This window comes from Pygocentrus nattereri, chromosome 3, assembly GCF_015220715.1.
Source record: "Pygocentrus nattereri isolate fPygNat1 chromosome 3, fPygNat1.pri, whole genome shotgun sequence".
Classification (NCBI taxonomy): Eukaryota; Metazoa; Chordata; class Actinopteri; order Characiformes; family Serrasalmidae; genus Pygocentrus; species Pygocentrus nattereri.
The window spans coordinates 17285530-17307112 of record NC_051213.1 but is presented as its reverse complement, the minus strand read 5'-3'; the positions used below and the strand labels follow the sequence as shown (position 1 = coordinate 17307112).

The following is a 21583-nucleotide window of genomic DNA, read 5'->3' as shown; positions in this document are numbered from 1 at the left end:
GCAGTATGCAATTGTAGGAGCCCCACTTGGGCCTGACTTCTCGCATCAGAGACTGATGAGGATGTTTCCTGTGCAGGACAGTGCCATTCTGCATGCACACTTAAAACACAAGACACTTTTTTCTGTTTCTCATCCACAGACACAAATGCTAGACTTGGGTGGCATAGTAAAGGTGCTGATCAGCATGTAGAGAGATCCATGGTGCTGGCAGATATTGATTAAAATTCAGTGTCACAACATTTTCCAAATATGTTGCAGTATCACGGTATTAAGTTATGATTAAGCTCGTATAAATAAAGTGAAAGATGTTCTTTATTTAAATTTATGAATTTAAAATGGCTAATTCTGTACATCTCAGTTAAGTATTTGCTGTCCTTGAGTATTAGGGCAAATTTTTAATTAGTATTTTGCAGAATTCTTTTGAACGCTAACTGGCCATCATTCATCGTCATTTAACCGTTAACCGTATTAAACATGCTGAAGAGAATGAACCTGATTTTGTTTTAACTGAAGGGCTGACAACTTCAGTATGTTCATGATTATATATGACCAAATGCTTAAAAAATGGTTTAAGAAATTATATAAAATAATGGGCTACTGTAAGTTAAGTACTACAGTTCTGAAGTTGTTTTTAATCACTTTGTTTTACTTAGGTTAGTAATTAATCAGAAATGCCATGTGTGGGATTAGCTTTGGCTCAGTGTACCTCATTAGCTCCGCTATGTCATTGCTTCTCACTTCTGCTTCAAGAATATGCATTAAATGATTATCTGACTATCAATTACAAATGTTTTATTAGTGATATTTTCTTGGAAAGTGCTCCCGAACACTACTATCTAGCTGTGCACTTTTTTTCTTTTTTGTGTGTGTATTGCACAGAAATTTTCCTCTACTTGATAAACCTGTCCATTCTGTTGCTTATTGTTAACCAATAGCGTTGGTCAAACATTTGTTTAGGTGTAGGTTACTGGTTAATTGGTTAATCATTTACATCCATAATCAGTATAGATGGTATATATTGCCAAACACTGTGTGTTGTTAGTTTTCAGCTTTGCCTCAGTAGGATTATCTCTATAAGAAATGCTTTCTGTATGAATTATGGAGCACTGATGTGTGCATGTTGTTTGCCTGAAGAGAGAGACATACCCCTTCCCCCGCCATATATTGTACTCTGCACACACAGAACATTCACACACATGCAGGCAGGCATGCCTTCACACTACTGCATGACTGAGCAGCCATGCATATGTATGTGCTTTCTCTCTGTCTCTGTCTGAGCTGCATGTGCTGTGTGTGTGGCCTGCCTGCATCTCCTGCCAGAGCATGTTAATCTGCTTCACTGCAGCTTCCAATGAGAGAGGGAGAGAGGGGACTCGAGAGTGAGGGAGAATTACACAGGGAGCGTCAAGATGTATATCAAGATGAAGTGATGGAGTGAGCAGAGGGAGGAAGAAAAGGAATAGAGCAGGAAATGAGAGAGGAAGAGAGATGGGGGTAGAATGAGGGATGCCCTTTTCCTAAGCAGCTCAGTGGAGAGGGCTGAGGGGACTTAAAGATTTTCTTGTTGCCTGGATTCCCACTCCTAGTTAGGGGAAGTCCTGCAATGCACTGCAAGGGTGGGGGTTAAAGTAGTACAGCAGTTCGTTCCCTGGAGTCACTGACTCCCATTTAAAGCCTTTTAATCATTTGTCACTCTCTGCTAGAAGCTAGCCACTAGCTCTGTTCTGGGGCTCAACACAGTTTTCCATTGATTTTGCATGATCATGGGAGAGGAAGGAGGTTTAGAGTAAATTCCCCCTGTCGTTGTCCCTGCCATGCTCCCTAAAGGCTAATCCAACTTTACCATGTCAACCAGACACCCCCTCCTCCCCATTTAAGATTTGTCACATCCCTGCATAATCTGTGTAGGGCTTGAAAGGGCAAGCTCCCATGACCCTCCTTGGCCACCAGACAAACGGAGCACAGTGGCTTTCCAATCAAATTTGTTTTCTGATCAGATACAACTGGATGTAGCTCTCCCTTCCGTCAATTTCTAATATGAGAACATTTTATTAAATGCTGGCTTCCATACCAGTACTGGTGTCACATGATATTAATTTTTAGCTTTTGTAGTACTATGTTTATATATAATAAGTATTGTAAGAAGCTAACTTAAGTGCAGTGAAATGTGATTTACCAGATGCTTCAGACATGCTTTGAAGAACAATTAAAAAAGACATGACCGCTGAAAGAAATTGTAAGCTTCCTTACTGGAAATCTAGTTTCTGTCTTTTAAATGTAATACAGGTCTAAAACTGTAATTGGTATTTGTCATTTTGTGCAGTATTTTGTCACCATTACATCCCTCAGCCTTACATAATTGAAAAAAAAAATCTTTTTATATAGTTGCAGTCAACGGTCTCTCACTACAATATCCCTGTTGTCAGCCATTCTTACATGCTAGCTTAGCCACTGAATTATAGGCTAAAAATACAACCTAGCTATCATTAGTGCAACAAACAAAATCCTAAAATATACAGTGATTCTAAAATGGGCACGCAATTTTTTTTTTTTTTTGGCCAAACTAAGAAAGGTATGTAGGTAACAGGTAGCTTGCTAACTTTAACTTAACTTGTTATCCATCTCATCTATTGTGTCTTTTCTACTAATTGAGTAATCCAGTACCTCCATTGCAATGATGATTTGGAGACAGTTAAGATAACTTGCAATAACATATGCAGTTTCCCAGAAGTAATGTTAGCTGTCTGCCTTCAAGTCAAGTAAAAGTTTATTTATAGTAGTGAAATAGTGATAATTTTTTGATCCCACAAACGGAGAATTTCCACCTCCGCATTTAACCCATCCGTGAAGTGAAACACCACATACACACTAGTGAACATACACACTAGGGGGCAGTGAGCACACACTTGCCCGGAGTGGTGGGCGCTCCACGGCACCCACCTGGGGAGCAGTTGGGGGTTAGGTGTCTTGCTCATTCATGGACTGTCGGCCCTGGGGATCGAACCGGCAACCTTCCGGTCTCAGGGCCAGATCCCTAACCTCCAGCCCACGACTGCCCCTTTATATAAGGCTTTTTACAACAGACCTTGTCACAAAGCAGCAGTCCCAAGTGGCAAGAAAAAGGAAGAACAAGAGGAAGAAACCTTTAGAGGAATCAAGACTCAATAGGGGAACCCATCCTCATCTAGTCGACACTGAATAACAAAACAGTAAGACACTCGCAGTACATGAGCAGAGAATACGGTTTTACAATTAGTATAAAATATTGAAATACAGAAAAGAGGAAAAGCAGTTGAAGCAATGGCTATGATTTAAATAGTTTGAGTGCATGCAGCAGTATTGTCAGGACGGCCAGTTCATGCTGGTGACGTTTGCACAGTGAAGTACAGCAGGAAGCTCCATGATGGTCAGACTGGTCCAGAAGGCAGCTAGGCAGTGGGCACCCAATCAAGGCAGATGAAGCAACAGCATCAGACTGCACAGGATGGGCAGTTGTTCAGCCTGGCAAAGAAAAATACAGACAGTTCTGTTAAGAGAGACTGATGACAGTGTTAACAGAGTGCAGGTCTAGTTATTACAGCCTAACCAAAAATGAAGACTCAGAACGTCACAAAGACATGAGGACTTCCTGAGATGTCAGTGCCCCTCCGCTCCACCACCACCAAACTTGACTGAACACATGAGAGCTGCGAGATAACAGCAGCAACACTACCATAATGCTCAATGTCCATGAACCCCCAGATTTGTACATTTTATCTAATGGGAAAACAAATTACCAAGTATGACTAAACAAGTAGGTATTTAGCCTAGACCTAAAGACTTGGGCTGTGTCTGAGTCCCAAACACTGACTGAAAGGGCATTCCAAAGCTGGGGGGCTTTGAATGAAAAGACTTCATGAAATTCCCTCATGTAACTTAATTAATTCTAGGTACAAATAGAAAGTCGGCACCTTGTGATCTAAGTAGTCCCAGCGTAGTGGCCTTCCTATGGACATGGTAAATGGGCAACAGGGTGAAATAATTCTGTCCTAAACTTTATAGAGTCAGACATACAACTGACTGTTGCATGCTCAAAGCCAACTTCACTTACACTATGCTCAACCATGATGGTATTCATTTAAACTCCATAACCCCTACACACAGTACTCAGAACAGCCAATGGAGAGGCTCCATTAGGCCCATGTATAAAACATGGACAGATCGGCACGGTAATGGTAGAAAGTGCCTTTCAGAAGGAGCCTCGGGGCAGCAGAGAGAGGAGGCGGAGAGGAGGAAGAATCTGCGTATCTCCGCGTTAGTGTCTCTATTCGTTTGGCAGGCAGCGGTGAAGCCGTGGCTGGGAGTGTGTTCTCCAGGGACAGCCCCAGGGCCCTGAACACGCTCCACGCAGCGCAAATGGGACGTGACATTACATTCTGCCTCCACGGACAGCAGCCCACACTAACCGCCCCTCAAGCCGCCCTCATAGACATGAGAGAGAGAGAAAAAGAGTGAGAGAGGCTCTGAAAGGAAAATAAGCTTTGGGAGTTTGAGAAGGATGGATGGATGGATGGATAAATAGAGGGCAAAAGAGGACAGCAATGAGTCAGTCCAGAGAGTCGTGGGAGAAGACAGAACATTAGATTTGGAGATGGAAAAAAGTAAAGGAAAAAGCTGTACAGACAGAAGGAGAGAGCGAGGTGTATGTGAAAGCAGAGAGAGAGAGGGGTTCAGCTGAAAAGGGCAAAAGAATGAAGGAGAAGAAGGAAGAAAGAGAAGCTGATGGTAGAAGAAGGTTGGAGAAGATGCTAGAGAGTGGGCTTATGGTGGGAGGGATAGAGGAAGGGAGAGTGGAGCGCGAAGGAGGAGGAGGGAGCAGGAGAGGGGGAGGGGCCGGAGCCTCAGCCAGTCAGAGAGCATGCAGCTCTGCAGGGGAATCTTACCCTGGCAACACAATAGAAGCTGGGCACATGAAAGAGAGAGCCAGCAGGGAGAGGAGCACAGGGACAGGTGAACAGATGGAGTAGGCCCAGAGACAAGCTGATCAGCTGACACATTCCTCTTTGTGTGTGTGTGTGTGTGTGTGTGTGTGTGTGTGTGTGTGTGTGTGTGTGTGTGTGTGTGTGTGTGTGTGTGTGTGTGTGTTTGTGTTTGCTTTGCATTTGTATTTAGCCCTCTGTGAGGACTAGAGGTCCTCATGAAGATATAAAAATGAAAACACAAACATTTTGTAGTTGAAGTGTCTAAAGAGTCAAAATATTATGTTTAGGTATAGTCAGAGCATTGTTCAGTTACACTGCAAAGTCCTTTCAAAGATAGTAATACCACTGCTATGTGTGTGTGTAAGTGAGAGAGCGAGAGAGGGAGGTGAGAATTAACAAGAATGCAGTGGTCCCCCCTGTCACTGCCTGATGGAGATTTTCCCTCCCTTTGAAGCACACTAATTTCTGCACACCTCAGCTTATTTTACTCTGGTATCATGCAAGAAAGTAGGCTTGCATGTTCTAATCCATCTGTTTTTTAGGAATAATGATGTATATTTTTGGATTTACTGTGATGTATTTTTGTCAACCAGTGACTATCTAGGGATCCTTACAATTTTGCTTAACACCGTAAGTTTGTACAATAGGATTGCAATAATAATATAATATAATATAGTATAATATTATTATATTATATGTTATTGTATAATTTGTAGTAAAAGGTTTATTTACATTTACATTTATGGCATTTGACTGACGCTCTTATCCAGAGCGACTTACAATTTGATCATTTTACATAGGTAGGCCAAGGCGGTGTTAGGAGTCTTGCCCAAGGACTCTTATTGGAATAGTGTAGGGTGTTTGCCCAGGTGGGGATTGAACCCCAGTCTATAGTGTAGAAGGCAGAGGTGTTAACACTATCCCAACCACATGATATGATACTATACCATACTATACAATACTATTACTGTAGTATTATGCTTGAGTATCATAATTGTCTAATAGAATTTCATGTGAAGTTTCTATTGCACTCTTAATGGTGAGAAAAGGGCATGTGGTGGTCCTTGGGAGAGTCTTTTTCTTTTTCATTTTTCGAGTTGCATCCCCCCCCCCCAGCAAAGCCACTTACAGCAAAGCTTGTTTAGGAAATCCGCTCAAAATAAGACCAGTCTAAAGCTACACCAGCCTGACTCAAACTCCAACAATGTGCACTCTTTTCATTTCTGTCTTCCACCCATCAGCTTTGTCAGTGATAATTTCCACATCAGAACATTTCAATTCTTGGTGTTAAATTAATCTACACTTCTTGCGCCCTTAGAGCACAGTGAAGTGGAACCTACGTGTGCTAACTTAGGACGTCTGCTGACCAAGTATCAAATAGAAGTGTCAAATGTATTGAGCTCATTATTGAAAGTGAAATGTCTTTTTTGTTTTCCTCTCTGTCTGTTTTGAACTATGTAAGACGTTGAGAAAGAAAGGCTTTAACGGTTGCAACAGCCCAGAACCAGACGGGGACGACTCGATTGACCAGAGCCCCCTGCAGGACGACAAGTATCGCAAGAGCGATGAACTGGATATCCTCTTTAAACGATATGGCGTGAGTATCACTGTTTCCTCTGCCATTCTAATGTCCTTCCCTCTCTTTCTCTCTCTCCCTCTCTCCTGTTCCTCTTTTGGAACTAAGGCTCTGAACAAGAAAGAGCACCGGGATTCGGAAAGCCCGGACCCTGAGGAACCCTTCTCACTCACGCCTCGTACTGAGGAGAAGTACAAAAAGATAGACGAGGAGTTTGATAAAATGATGCAGAGCTATAGACTGTCAGTGAGTACCAGTGTGAAGGGGACCGTTTTCGGCCCAACAACCAACTCACAGAGCCTGCTGTCAGCCTGGCAACCAACTCACAGAGCACCTGCCAACCATGTTTCACCCCCTTCCCTCTCCAGTTCCCCTCTGAATGTGTGTGCTTGGGCACAGGGAGGGTCGTCTAAAAGTAAAGTGCAATATTTGGACCGTTTAATTCCGCTCGTTTACTCCCCTGAAAGCTACCATAGCCGTATATGATTTGTGGCCTTGTTTCTGTGTTGGCTCTGTATTTTATGAAATTTGTCCATAGTGACCAATGCCTGTATGTTTGCCAGGAATAAGTGTCTGACTCATGGGACTTCCCTTTTATATGTTGATGAAGCAATGAGCAATGAGCATTTTGGTCTGAGGAGCCTCACTGTCTGACCAGCTGAGGAAGAATCCACTGAGCAGGAGATGCATTCTAGAAACCCGGACCTCAATCCCCCACCATAGTATATGTGAAAGGATTAAAGGATTTATATTTTTCAGATCCGTTGTACCAAATGACGACCAGGCTACCCAGCACACCATTCATAGGAGATGGCAAAGGAAAGCATACAGCACCAGTCTAGTCTCTTCTCTTTTCCACTTCTCTCTTTCAGCATTTTGATCTGCACATAAGCCCAAAGTAACAGTAAACAAACCTTCAACCCTCTTTTAGTAATGCATTTACTAGGGACATACAGGAACATGCAATGTGCAAAACTAGCAATACAGTTATTTAGAAATGAATATTTATCTAGGTATTTTTTGTTTGCATACAGTATAAATACACAACAAATTCTTGTTGATGCTTTAGCTCTTTGGCTAGCTGTCTTTAGCTATTTTGACTAAGTGACTTTATTTAAGGACAGTGAAAGCCAAAAGTAGAACAAGCTAGCATAAAACAGTACAGTGTGTAAGCTGGATAGTATGGTGGATACATTTTAATTTAATTTAATTGAAGCTGAATAACTTTCACTTATAATTTTGTAGTGTATTCACTACAAATAAAAAAATAAAGACTTTTGTAATTGGCCTGGAATGTCTAGTACAGTATGGCATAAATCTGATTAACTGGTATTTGAAGGCATTTAATTCATTGACATGGGATGCATAGGTAAAATTTTCCTGTCCTGTTCTTAAAGGTAGATTGCATGCTGGAGAAGAGCAAGTTATTGATTTAAACCTGAGGTACACAACTTGACAGATTTGGACACATCACTTTCACCCTGTCCAGAGTATAGAAATCTTACGGAGACTTGGACCTTGTAATCAGACATCACCTCAAGTGACTAAAAGAGTCCCAGTGTCTTGTGAAATGATTATCAGGGCACTCGATGGATAAATGCATGACAGATATAGCCCTCATTGTAACTGTGTTACAACCTTGTTCACTGGGGAACTAATTATGAGTCCTTGTTTGAATATCTGCTGTTTCAATCCTGCTCTGATTCTCCTAAAAACCACTGTCGGTATTGCATATGCATTAAGATTATTTTTTATCTCTTGGAATTAGAAGCTTAAATGATAGCCTGCATGCTTTATGCAGAACATACTAGTCTTAAGCTGTTTGACCCCTATCAGGTGACTTCTCATGTAACCTTCGGGCCATCTTTGAGGTGCTATGTTCTCAGTTTCTTTGTCACTCTAGGTCTTTGAATCATGTTAAAGGTTCAGCACTTCACACACTTGTTAATCTTTCAAAACAGCAGGAATACTAAAAGATTAGCTGGGGAATTCATTACCAATTGTTTAGAACGTGTAGGACCATTACATGTCAATAAGTTGCTTTTCTTATTTATGGTCAGATGTATTACATTAACGAAGAGGAGTAAAAGGATAACATTTTAATCAAACCCCAAATGACAACATGAACAGTCCTGCTCAAGGACAGTTCAGAATAGCTCATTGAATTGTCAGCAAAGCAGTGCAAGGAGATACAGAGACTTCTGTCTTAAATATTTTTGTTTAGTCACATAGAATTTTTTATTTGTATATGACTGATGGGAAGTCGAGATGAGAAACTATTGTCTCATTGTCCGCAAAGTTCTTGCAACTCTATTCATCAGAGGCTCTGCCTCGTCTCTTATAGTAAATCTGTGGTCATGTAGTCATACAGGAGTATTCTGGAATCATCTCACCAAAAGTTTTAAAAGGCATAACCAGCTATGCAGAAACAGAATGTTCTAGGACTCCTGTGTTGGATGGGAGTTCTGGAATTACAGTTGCATTAAATTTTATTTTCTTCTGCCTGGCTGTTAGTATCAAGTCTCTTGTTGAGTCCAAGGTGCTGTCCAGTGTTGTATGCTTCCCGTTTTCATCCCGCTTTACCTCCCTCTCAACTAATACCACCCCCCAACCCCCACCCACCCCACAACGCTCCCCGCCTGACTCGTGTGCAGTGCTGTAATACACGGCTACTATCTGTGTCCCCCCAGGCCACCAGCATGCCACAGTGAGCCAGCACAGTCAAGTTTTATTGTCAGCTCCTCTGAAAATAGTATATTGATACCTCTTGTTCTTGTAACCCATGTTTATAGCATGTCCAGACTTTGACTGGAACCATTTATGGTATAACAAAAATGCATAGTAGTTTGCCTATAATAAACGTGACCAGAAATTCACGTTGTTACAGTCTTGTGCAGCTTGTTGACAGGTATCCTGTTTTTCAGGAATTGAGAAGCATCAAAGAAGCTTCTTTTCTTTTTCCTTCAGTTCCTTCAGGCACTTATTTACATGATCAAAACAAAGCTTTTGGAAAGACAGGACAGCAAAGCAGGAAGAGGACAGAGGAACAGAACACTCAGACAAACTCTGTTAAACTGGGTCCCTCTCAGGACACAAGAGGCCCATTGCGGCCCACATTCTAATTTTACCGGCCCTGTTTTGTGCAGAGGATCATGGGAAAATGGGTCTTCGTCAGAACTGCTGGACAGTTTGAGTGCAAGAAGTACTGAAAGTGGCCAGTAACACATCACCAAGTGCTAGAATGCCAATCAGCACAACTATATATGTATAACCACTCTGTACATCAGCCTGTAAGAATCCAAATGAACAGTAACGACTAGCTGTGCAATCTGAGCCTGAAACAAACTTTGAGCATATTTTGATTTTGACATGTCCCGTTGTGAAGCAGTCTAAATGTTTAATATCTAATTATAGCTTATATGAGAGCAGCAGCACAGCTGACTAGCTCCTTTAATGTTAGTGACAAAATGAAATTAACTTGCACTTCTGTAGCTGCACATGCTCTGCTTTTGGGAGTTTGCACAAGTCACTGGCATGCAATTAAAATGTGTTGTTGTGCATATTGTATATCTTTGTGTGTCATTCTGGGCATATATAGCTGTCTGTGAGAGAGAGAGACAGTGTTATCACTGATTCTCCTCTCTACCTGTGCTCTCTCAGTCTGCAGTGCCGCCACCAACTTTCTCCATGCCAGTCACAGTGCCGGTGTCCAATCAGAGTCCTCTCCCCTTCAGCAATCCCAGTAGCCTCGTCACCACCTCCTTCGTCACCTCCACGCTCACAGATCCACGCCTGCTGTCACCACAGCAACCACAGCTGCAGAGGAACACAGTGTCTCCTGGCCTGCCGCAGAGACCCGCTAGTGCAGGTGAGAGAGAAGGAGAGGGAGTGAAGAGTGGCTGGGTTTGCTGATCACTTGAGAACCAAAAATTAAGGCACATTAAGACCTTGTTAAACTGTTTTTTGTTACTGTGCCTCCAAGACTAGTATATAAGTTACATTATTCTCTGTCTCTCTGAAATGCGGTCCAGGCTGAAACATTGCTTATAACTTCAATATAAATGGACCAAGGAATGGTTTACTTTAAGCTGCTTACGCAATTTTTCACTTGTCACATGTTTGGTGTCCACTTTTTGCTCTTTTAGTTTATACACAGAGCTACAAGCTAAGAATCAAAAGAAGATAGTAGTCACTAATTTTTTAAATAAACTCCTTCCCAAAAATATAATTTAATTAGTAAATTAAAGATTAACAAATACTAGCATTTTTGTGCCATGACATGCAAACACATGACTTTAGGCACAACACCACGTCGGCTTCACTTTAAAGTTTTATTGATTTTTGTAGTTCACTGTTAGTAGTGTACAAATTGTCAAATCTGTGAAAATTTATTAAAGACCTAGATGTGACTTGGGCTGCTGGGGAGAAATTTTGGAAATGTATTAACAGAAACAATTTGGCTTTGTGTACTTTAGTGATGTTAGACTTGTAGCTCCTGTGCTAAACTGCAAATGCAAAATTTGGACACCAAACATTTCTTGGCTGATCGACTACATATAAGGTGCATATTTTGGAAAATCGTGTGCTTTACATTTTTGACCAAACCATTCCTTTAAAATCCTACCAATCCCTTTTATTTTTTTCTCACTCTCTCTTGCAGGTGCTCTTCTAGGAGGTGACCTGAACAATTCAAATGGAGCATGTCCGAGTCCAGTGGGTGAGTGACCTTTTTAGATATAGGCATTGGAAGGCAGAAGGAGCAGCTGTATGTATGTACACTATGATAGAGGTGTTATCAGAGAAAGCTGTGGACGGGCACCCCAATCTCACAGATACAAACACACACTCACACCTGTTAGTCATCAGCAGCTGAGGGTCACACGGTGCTCTCCAAGCTTGTAAACAGCCTACCCCAGGGGATCATGGGAAGGGGCAGGGTGAACAAAATGACATTTGACGAATCTGAATGACATGAATGGTGTGGACTACACCCCCCTTCCAACCACATATATACACACACACACACCCATGCTCTCCTGTCCTGTTCACTCTCAGCTGTTCCTCATATCTCACTTGTCTATGCTGCTCTGTAAGCCCAGCCCAGGGGGCAGTGCAGACCTGGCCAAAAGCTTCTCCTCGCAGGCAGCCTTGACACACTCTAACAGCTGTGGATTCAAGCCCCTCGCTTCTGCTCATCAAAGAGCAAATGTGGCCAGTGGACGCTTTAGAGATCACAGGTCACTGGTCAGTTTGTTGTGTAGTGACTGTTGCAACAGCACAAGGGATCATGGCTGTTACATGGTTGAGTAGAACTTGGTTATACCAAGAAACCAATTAGAACACAATGACAGGATTTGGTTTGCTTCCTCTCTCCTTTATGTACTATACTGCTGTCCGTGTGTCTTTCTCCCACTCTCCCACTCCCTCTTTCTTTCTTTCTTTCTTTACTTTTTCTTTTTAGTTTTCTAGTTATTTTCTTTCTTTCCCCTTTTCTTTTTTCTTTGACTTATATTTCTTTCTTTCTTTTCCCTTTTTTCTTTCATTTCTTTTTTTCATGTTTATTTCTTTTTCTTCTTCCTCCTCTCCCTCCTCCTTTCCTTTCTTTCTTATTCTCTGCCCCTCGGTCCTTCTTTGCCTCCATTCTCAGCTGTTGCTGTTGAGAATGAGCTCAGGGAATGTCAGCATTGACGTCACACCACATTCCTGCCATTCCCGGTCCCGGCCTGGAGTAATCGGACTCTGAGTTGGGGGGCTGAGAGAGCAGGAAGACTGTGAGGGACATGAGAGAGGGGCTCATACATATAAACTCATACAAAACCAATACCTGTCTTGATACACTTCTAATCATTCATGTAAAATTACAGACACATACTGTACATCTGAGCTGTGCACTCATAAACAGGTGTGCCTGCATTCACGTGTCCCTTTTTCCCCCACAAGTCTGGGGAAACTTTGCGCCCTGGATTTCCTGGTGCTGAGGGCAGCTCACTAGCCCTCGCTTCCAACCACAGTGTTGCAGCTCAGTGTGCAGTATGTTTCCATTTGAAGTGTGACAAAGCCAGTCAACACATGGCATTCATAATGTCCAACACTTTTGTTGCTGTTGCTTTGAGATTGGGCTCTCTACTGAGACTTACCATGAAATAAAAACACCATCTAGTGTTGATTTCTGGGCAGTTCATTAATTTGCCCTAAGTGCTGTCAGCCAGTAATGGCAGCATTGTTAAAACATTAATGGGGTTATTTTATTACATTTTTAAGTGATTGTCTTCTATAAAGTCTCAATATTGTTTTCCTCACTTGACTTGTTGAAATGTCTCTGAAAGTTTCTGCGTTGTTACATTCATTAGTGGTCATAGAGATATAGACATTGTAACAGTAATTATGTCATACCCTTATGAGCGTATACATCAGGCGTTTCAGAAAGCTAGACTAGGGAGAGTTGCTAAACTCACCGATCGTTGTGAGAGAATAGAGTGCACTGTTTACTTTCAGTGCTTCGAGAACCTCGGGAAAGCCCCCATGTGTCTGTTCCTTGTCCACTGGAAACACTGCCCTCTAGCAAGCTGAAAGAAAACTTCTTTCAGCTTGCTGATCCCTGCTGAAATGATTGATATTTATACAAAACTTCAGAGAAATCAATTTGATAGTTTTATCCATTCTAGTCTCTTGGTGGAGGTGAGAGATTTTGTGTCTCTGCCAGTCTGTTGCTTTTCATTATAGATTTTCCTCTCACAGCCCTGTGCCACACGGACACAGATTAAAAACCACTTGCCATTAATCCCCCAATTATGTCATAATAGGTTTATAAGCCTGAAAAACAGGGGATTACATTTGCAACACTGAGCAAGTGTTGTTACAAAATGCAAATGACATGGTGGGATGAACTGTATTAGGCTTAGTCCAAATGTTTTCCTGCTGTGCAAATATTCAGCTACTTTGTTTTTCCTGGTAGGAAGCAAAATGCAACAAATGTACATAGCGGTGTGTGTGTGTGTGTGTTTAAGCAAACTTTTTTGAGGGCTTTCTGGCCTGTGTGTTTTGTCCATACAAGCCTGTATTGACACATTCCCCCCCTCTCTCTGCAGCTAATGGCTACATCAGTGCCAGGGCCTCCCCAGGCCTCCTCTCTGTCTCCAACGGCAACAGCATGGGGAAAGTAGTTCCGGCCAAGTCTCCCCCTCCGCCCAGCCCTCAGATGGTGAACAGTCGTAAGCCGGACCTCCGGGTCATCACCTCACAAAGCAGCAAGGGCCTCATGCAGCTGGTGAGAATTACTGCAGCATACACACAGCCTGACTGAGCCAAGCCACACACACTGACCAGACATGAACATCAAAATATCACAGATGATAATTAATAAGCTATCATAAAACAGTTGAAATTGAGATTGAGCATTTCAATAATTAGTGTATAGGTTTATGGATTTTGAAGTGTTAGACTTTGCATTCCAAAATAAGAGTTTTTGTAATTTCACAGAAAACAAACTATTTAATAATATCCTCCTATTCACACTGAAGTTACAAGGAGTTTCTCAGCTTAAACTACTTTTTGGATGGTTTGCAGTACAGGACTCATAACACAGCTCATTTACACATATCAGTCTTAAAGACACCATAACAAAAACAGTCTGTTTAACTCTTAGGGATAATGAGAGGTTAGAAAATGGTTATGTGAAAATAATTATGACCGTTTTTGGTACATAAAACCACAAAACAATTGTATGTGAACCTTCAAGGAAAAAGCTAAAATAAAAGAAAAATGTAGGCCCTTTAATGTATGTAATAATACACAAATTTAATGTAATATAAAAGGTATTTAGTGTAATATAAATGAAATGGCAACTGCTTTTGTTAGTTTTGTCTTTGACCAAACTCCAGTTGTAAAACCAACACCAGATGGCAAGTAATTTTCTTAGAAGACAAATATATTTACATACTTACGAAGGTCAGATGGTTTTCGGTGCAGCATGGGGGAGTTTTTTTTTCTCTTTATTTATTTCTTGGTTGTTATCTCTTGTACTAATATCAAGGACTGTTTTAATAGAACATTGGAAATTGCTAAAGTCAGTATTTCTGTGACTAATACTGTATTTGATTCACAGCACGTAGTTTCAGAACTTCAATACCGAGAAAAAAAATTAATATTCATATACGTCATAACACCCCTGTTGGTTATTACAGAGGCTTAATGGCATTGCCTAATGCATTAGAACATTTTATGGGAGTCCATTTATACATCTTTTCCCCTTGGAGCGCTTTGGTGCTTGGTGTTTATGAAGGGTATGAGTGTCTGTATGTGGAGAGTTATAATCCATGTTTTCTGTCCGCCCCCCCACCCCTCGCTTCCTGCAGACAGATGAGGAGCTGGAGTTGGTGAGTGAGGTGAATACAACTCCCTTTTCTAGACTGTTGTGCTGTGAAGTTTTGGTCAGTAATTGATGTCTGTTGTGTTGTGCTGTGAATGCCTGTCTTGTGTGTACTCACTGTAATGCTTGACTTTTGTGGCATAAACAGTAGAGTTTTTTCAGATGAATGCGGTACTTTATACCTAAACTTGTATCTTATATGCTGAAATAATGGTTATCAGTGTTCCTTAGATATCAATGTAGTACATAGATGTTTTTCCAGATTGTTGAGGAAATGGTACACAGAATAGCAAATGATTAGCCTATGTTGGTTAGTAATATATAGTTCAGCATTGTGTTGAAATACAAACGTCGATATAGGTGAACAGAATCAGTAACAGATTAATGGTGTGTAATCTGTGATTTATCAGCAAGAGTGTTCATTTGTTGCAAATGGTGCCTCACTTCCAAATAGCAGTGTATGATAAATACTCCATACACTCTACTGGCTTAGCACGTGGAGTACACATACATAAGTGTTGAGTGCACTCACACATGTTTATACACGAGTCAGACACACTGGATCAAAGACAGAAAACAACCAAGCATAAACAGTCACTTCAGGGAGCTCTATCTTGCATGCTTTCAATGAGATGAGAGTGTGTGCACAGGGATGCATAGTTAACCCACAGTACTGGTAGTCAGAGACCACCCTTTATTTAATTCGTTTCCCTTCAAAACAGGCATTAAATACAAGTTAATCATTTCTCAGTGTCGGGGGGGTTCAAGAGAAAGTTGACGGCAACAACCAAATATATTTTTTCCAGTATTCACTGTGTCCTCCCTTTGCTTTTAATGCAGCTTGCATTCTTTTAAGGAGACTTGCTTTTAGTTTTTCAAAAAAAAAAATCTGCAGGGATATTTTTCCATACCTCCAAAGTTCAGGCTTAGACGTTGCTTGCATTTTCTGCATCTCGTGATCAAAGTAAACCCAAACAGATTCAGTGATGTTGAATCTTGATTTTCCTCTATCTCTCAAACATAAGTATGATATGTCTGATGATGATGTGTTTTTTTTTTTTTTTTTGTTTTGTTTTTTTTTTTTTGTCCTAGTTTTGGAATCTCCTGTGTTTTTTACTACTTATTTTCCTTTGACTCTTACCTTCCTTATGCAAGTGAATCTTGTATCTAATCTCCTCAGAAATATGTTCTAAATATAACTAACTTGTACTTAATAGTTATTTTGACAAGGGGGGGGGGACTTCAGAAGTTTGTTTTGTTTTTTTTGTTTTTTTGTTTTTTTTTTTAAACACAGCCTTTTCGACGCCCTCAGGAGAGTTGAGCATTTTCAGCATGCCTTTGACACCATGCATAATTCATACTGTCAGGAGAGTACGAATTATCGGTAAAAGTTGTTGGAGTAGTTTGGTTTCTGTGGTGGTAAACGTACAGACCGTATGTCTGTTCTGTGCACAAAGGGTGAAGTGTTTTATCCTGTATAACTGACAATAAGCCCTCCATGTCTGTCTCGCTCTCCTTTTTCCAGAATGCTCAGCGGTTGGGTGCCTCCCAGGTGACCCAGCCTCTCACCACTCCAGTGGTTTCTGTGGCAACGCCCAGCCTCTTGACCCCATTCTCTATGCCAACTGCCTACAACACAGGTAAGGGAGTGACAGCATTAATACAAGACAGCATGGAGGCGCCATAAGCATTAAGGACATACAAGCTCAAGAAAGCTGTAGTCAGATCACTGTAGAACCTCTACTTTTTCTGTTCAGGTCAGGAAGTTGCTAAAGGCATGTAAAACTGCTCTGTGTCAATGGTGTTCTGTTCAGCAGATATAATCTTTTTTTCCCTCTCTCTCAATCGACTGTCTCTCTCATCTCTCTCCATCCATCTGTGTTTTATTGTTTGATTTTGTAAATGTCTTTCTACTTGAGACAGAATCTTGATTGCATTCATTTTGTTTACAAATACCTTCTAAATTAGCCTGAAGATATAGAAAGGACTATGCACAAGGCTGTTTATCCTGAAGATTGAATTGAATTAAAAAAAGAACACATCCATAAATTTGCACCTTTCTTTCTTTCTTTCTTTCTTTCTCTTTTTTTCTATTTTTCTTTCTTTCTCTTTGCCTTGGTCTCTCTCTCTGTAGAGTATCAGCTAACGAGTGCAGATCTCACAGCCCTTCAGGCCTTCACGCCGCAGGGTGCGCTGTTGCCAAGCAACGTAACTACTTGGCAACAGCAGCAGCAGCCATCAGTATCTCAGCAACCACAGCAGCAGCCATCAGTATCTCAGCAACAGCCTCAGCAACAGCAGCATCAGCAGCAACCACAGCAGCTCAGCCTGGCTTCACTCAGTAACCTTGTGTAAGTTCTGCATGGACAAACATGCAACACACACATTTGTATGGGTGCACATACTTATAAGTAGTATCTTTCACACATGTATTTTACCACCTGCACAGGTCTAACCTCTAACTGCATGTCAGCAGTGGGTTCCCGCAGTCATTGCTTTTTCTTCCTGCTCACTTGAGCAACTTTTTTGGAGCATTGTAGAACTCTGGCCTGGAGTTACACATTTATATCAAAGCATCTATAAGGTTTACTTCAAGCTTTCCTTGGTGTCTTCTAGGCCTGATTCAATGCATCAGTGAAAAAAAGCAGCAAATGCATTTATTGAGAAACATCATGGGTCCTACAAAAACTACAACAGACTGGTGCTATAACATCTTTAGAAGAAGACAAAAATTACCATTTGTTTACTTGAGCTTGAGCTGTGTCTGTCAACTTTTGGCAGCTACTAAGCATCAATAGCTAGGAAGATGGCTAATCAGCCAATTTCATCACTTTAGGTGTATTACTGTTTTGTTTTTTTTTGTTTGTTTTTTTTTATCTTCGTACAGTGAATAAAAAACGATCTCTTAATTAGGGCTGTAGCTATAGTGTGTGTGTGTGTGTGTGTGTATGTGTGTATATACATATATATATATATATATATATATATATATATATATATATATATATATATATATATTATTACAAATAGTTAAACATTCTATATAAAAGAATAAATGCTTTTAACTAGTATTGAATGCTGCACAGTAATTAAGCATAATCAATAATTATTTTCATAGCCAAGTCAGGGATCCTAGCTAGTCCTCAGCCTTATTGGTTGAAACATTACTGGTTTGAACAGCAGAATGTGGCACAGGAAACAGCATATTTTCAGCCACAATTTCAATAATGAATTTTTTTTTTGTCAGTGAACTGCAGCGAAATTACATTTTTGAAATTACATTGTTCAAAACTGCTTTGTAATGGTGTAACTTCTGGTGCAGTCTGAATAATTTCTCTACAGCTCTGAACAGCTGGCTAACATGTTAGCTAGCTAGAAATATGGTATGCAGAGCTTGCAGCTGTGTGTTGTGGGTACCATGCTCACATTTAGCTCTGTAAACAAGCGTTTATTTGCTCATGGAAGTGCATGGTTTCATAAAAGTAAATATGATAGGTATTCGGTTTTTCCATTTTCGAATGTTTCAGTTATATTCCAATGTATCAATTTTTTTTAGCATTTGTCGCAACTCTCTTGTTAACCATAATTGTTTATATGGCAATTGCTGCCCTATGAAAATTAAATCTGTACAGTGCAGCTTGGCTGTTGTGAGCTAAAGTATTTCAGTTGGGGATAGGGGCCTGCATTTATAGCTTTCCATGTCATATTCAGTATATTAATGCCATAAACCCAACCAGTGTACACATTGTATGAGTATAGAGCTTCAGGCATAGATCAGGACCAGCTCAGCTGTATGATTATCTATAGCATTAACACAATATCTGTGTATATCTATTTCTAGATGCTAGAGTTTACCTGCAGAGGTTTAGTACAAATAAACACTAGATTTGCAGGGACCACAGCTTTGTTTTAGGTAGTTTTGCCCCAAAATGAGCTGTGTAGCACCATGCTAACACACAAGTCATTCAGATTAAGGCTAAAGGACATAGGCACAGTAGCACACAGTCTGCTGCCTGTGTATTCTGCATGAGTGGTTGACCTAAATAACAGCGACGTAGGCGCATGCACACGCTTGCAGAGTTCTGTGGTTGGCAGTGGCTCAAGGTGTTTCAGCCATGTGTTCCTGACTTCTTCTTGCAGGGTAAAGAGGTGCACGTGATAATCACTACTCTGTTTCTCACTGCACTGTTAGCCATATGAGCTCTCCTGTTAATAGGGTTGGTGTGTGTTGGGGGGGGTGTATCTCTTCTCTAACCAGCCCTCTGTGTGTATGTGTGTGTTTGTGTGTGCTCTCTCTCGTCTGTTCACAGCATGTGGGGTGCAGACAAACAGAACGGGGAGATGGCTAACTGCATCTCCGGTCTGGCTGCTAACCTCAGGTGAATAGGCCACTAAGGGAACTGTGTCTTAACCAATCCCGCACTATGTTGGCCAGTCATGCACTGTTGTCCTGTCTGCAGTCGATAGGGGCCTGGTCATCATAGCTACTGCTTTAGACTGAGCCTCAAATATAGTCAGTGTGCTTCTGCTGACCAGCAGGCCATTCTGTTAGCAGCACTCCTCACTTCAGTCATGCCGGAGTTGTACATTGCTTTGTGATCCTTTGTGATTTCTATTTGTCGCGTTACCTTGTTTATCTGTGTCTGTTGCTGTTGTCTAGGTGGATGTCAAGTCATGCTAGGGAGCTTTGATGTCATTTATGGAAAATGTCAGTAATTATCATGGCTACTATTAAGGTGTAGACACAATAAAGACTCCGTTTGAGTCCAACACCCCCTGTTGCCCAGTGAGTCTTAGTGAATCTCCCAAAACACATGATGGTGAAAATCTGGTGATTTTCAACAATTTCATGATTATTTAATTTGATTTTTAAGTTGTAGATGATTTTTGTTGCTATAAAGAAATATGAGGTGCACTAAAAAGTAATACTTTTATGTAGTATTTTTTTAATGTAGTGAGTTTCATTATATATTAACAATGCAGCTATGATACGGCGTGTTGTGCTTGGCAGTATTTGTTGTGCTGTGCTATTATGTACACAAAATTGAATTCTTGAGTTTTTTTTTTTTTTTTTGCTTGTTTTTTTCCTGTCTGAGCGTTTCTTGGTCTGTGCCCCTGCTTGGCCTGCTCCCTGCAATCTAAATGTTAATGAAGTGTCACAAACGTCCTGCTGCTCACTGCTTTTCTCTCCTGTTTTCCTAGTTATGAAATCATATTTCCTTTTTGCCAGGTTACAGTGATCTGTGATCAAGGTTCAGGGAGGTTTTTTTGTTTTGTTTTGTTTTTTGTTTTTTAAACTGAGTTTTACCTTTCTAGCATCAGGGTTGGAGTTTGTGAAAGTATGTGAAAGCAAATGTCCTTTTTTGCTGTTGTTTTTGGATGGAAAAATTGCTTCATTGTTTGGCTTCTTGCTCCTCTTAATAGATATTGCAGAACTTTTGCTTCATCTGCTTTATCATCTACTTTAGTCTGTTCAAACTCAGTTACATGTCCGTACATGTTTAAAGGAATACTTAAACATTTTAGAACCTAAACTGTTACATCTGTAATGATTGATTACCATGGACATTAAATCTGACAAGTTTCTAGGTACTTGGGAAACAATAGAAAACCCAGTGACTCGAAAATTACTTAAATAGAAGCTGATAGGAAGTGTGTTTAATCCATAAGTAAAACATGTTCTTGGTTTCAAAAGTATTTGTGAATTAAGATGTAAATCTCTTCATTTGTTCTTTTAGAGATGAGATTCGTTTTCCAGAGGGAGGCATGTACATTACCAATGTTGTGAGGGCACAGTTTTCATAGGTTAGAACTGTTTTTAACATATTGCTCCAAGGCTGGATAAAACTTTATCGGAACAAAATGGTTTTGCCTCATATCTCACCTCACATTGCCTCATATCTACCTCATCCTAAGACCTGTTTGGTCATTGCTAATTGAGCGCAGTGGTTATTGTTTAGAATTCATGTTATGTAATATGTATTTTAAACATTTACAGAATTCAGTAATTACCTGTTTAAGTGAGTCAGTGGGGTTTTCAGTTCTTTTGTAATTACAGAGAAACATCAAAATTATTGTTTGTGGTAATTGGCAGAACAAAATCAATGTAAGAGAGAGTGTTTTGTAACTCGTATTATAGGTTGCAGTGACCTGTATGTATTATAGGTTAGAAGTTACTACATTATATTGCAGGTTATAGGTTACTTTGCTGTACTATTGATTATAATTGACCGCGTTATATTTCTAAAAGTCCTAAGTCATGGTAAATTATGAGTTACTATGTTATTATAGGTTACAGTATTGTAGTACAGGTTATAGGTTACTGCATTGTATTACAGATAATGAGTTGCTGTATTGTATTGTAGATCATAAGTTCATATACTGTATTGTAGGTCATAGGTTACTCTATTGTGTTAAAGATAAGTATAAGTTACTGTGTTGTATGCTGTAGATTACTGTGTTGTACTATGGAGTGCAAGTTACTGTGTTATAGACTATTATTATATTGTTTTTGATAATAAGTTACTATGTCATAGGTTACTTTCTTGTATTTTAAGTGACTATTGTTTGAGTCAGTTTGTTGGTGATGTGAATGTTACTGAGTGTGCAGTGTTCTTCTGCAGAAAATTTAGTGGAATATGTGTGTTTGACTACTGCATGAGCATCTGATCTACAATC

The 21583-nt window shown here is 40.4% G+C and overlaps 1 protein-coding gene across 11 annotated transcripts in view; it reads left to right on the top strand.

The window, feature by feature from the left end:
* mef2d (myocyte enhancer factor 2d) overlaps positions 1-21583 on the top strand; it is a 70323-nt gene that overhangs the window by 42189 nt on the left and 6551 nt on the right. For 3 of the 11 annotated variants that reach the window (XM_017682024.2, XM_017682020.2, XM_017682021.2), the window contains exons 4-11: positions 6646-6783; positions 10198-10405; positions 11198-11254; positions 13626-13804; positions 14892-14921; positions 16431-16545; positions 17040-17256; positions 19216-19284. In XM_017682024.2, the coding sequence (XP_017537513.1) occupies positions 6646-6783; positions 10198-10405; positions 11198-11254; positions 13626-13804; positions 14892-14921; positions 16431-16545; positions 17040-17256; positions 19216-19284 (1013 nt within the window). Of the gene's footprint in view, positions 1-6423; positions 6559-6645; positions 6784-10197; positions 10406-11197; positions 11255-13625; positions 13805-14891; positions 14922-16430; positions 16546-17039; positions 17257-19215; positions 19285-21583 lie in introns of all 11 variants that reach the window. The other 8 variants (XM_017682026.2, XM_017682027.2, XM_037537358.1 and 5 more) reach the window with 7 other exon arrangements.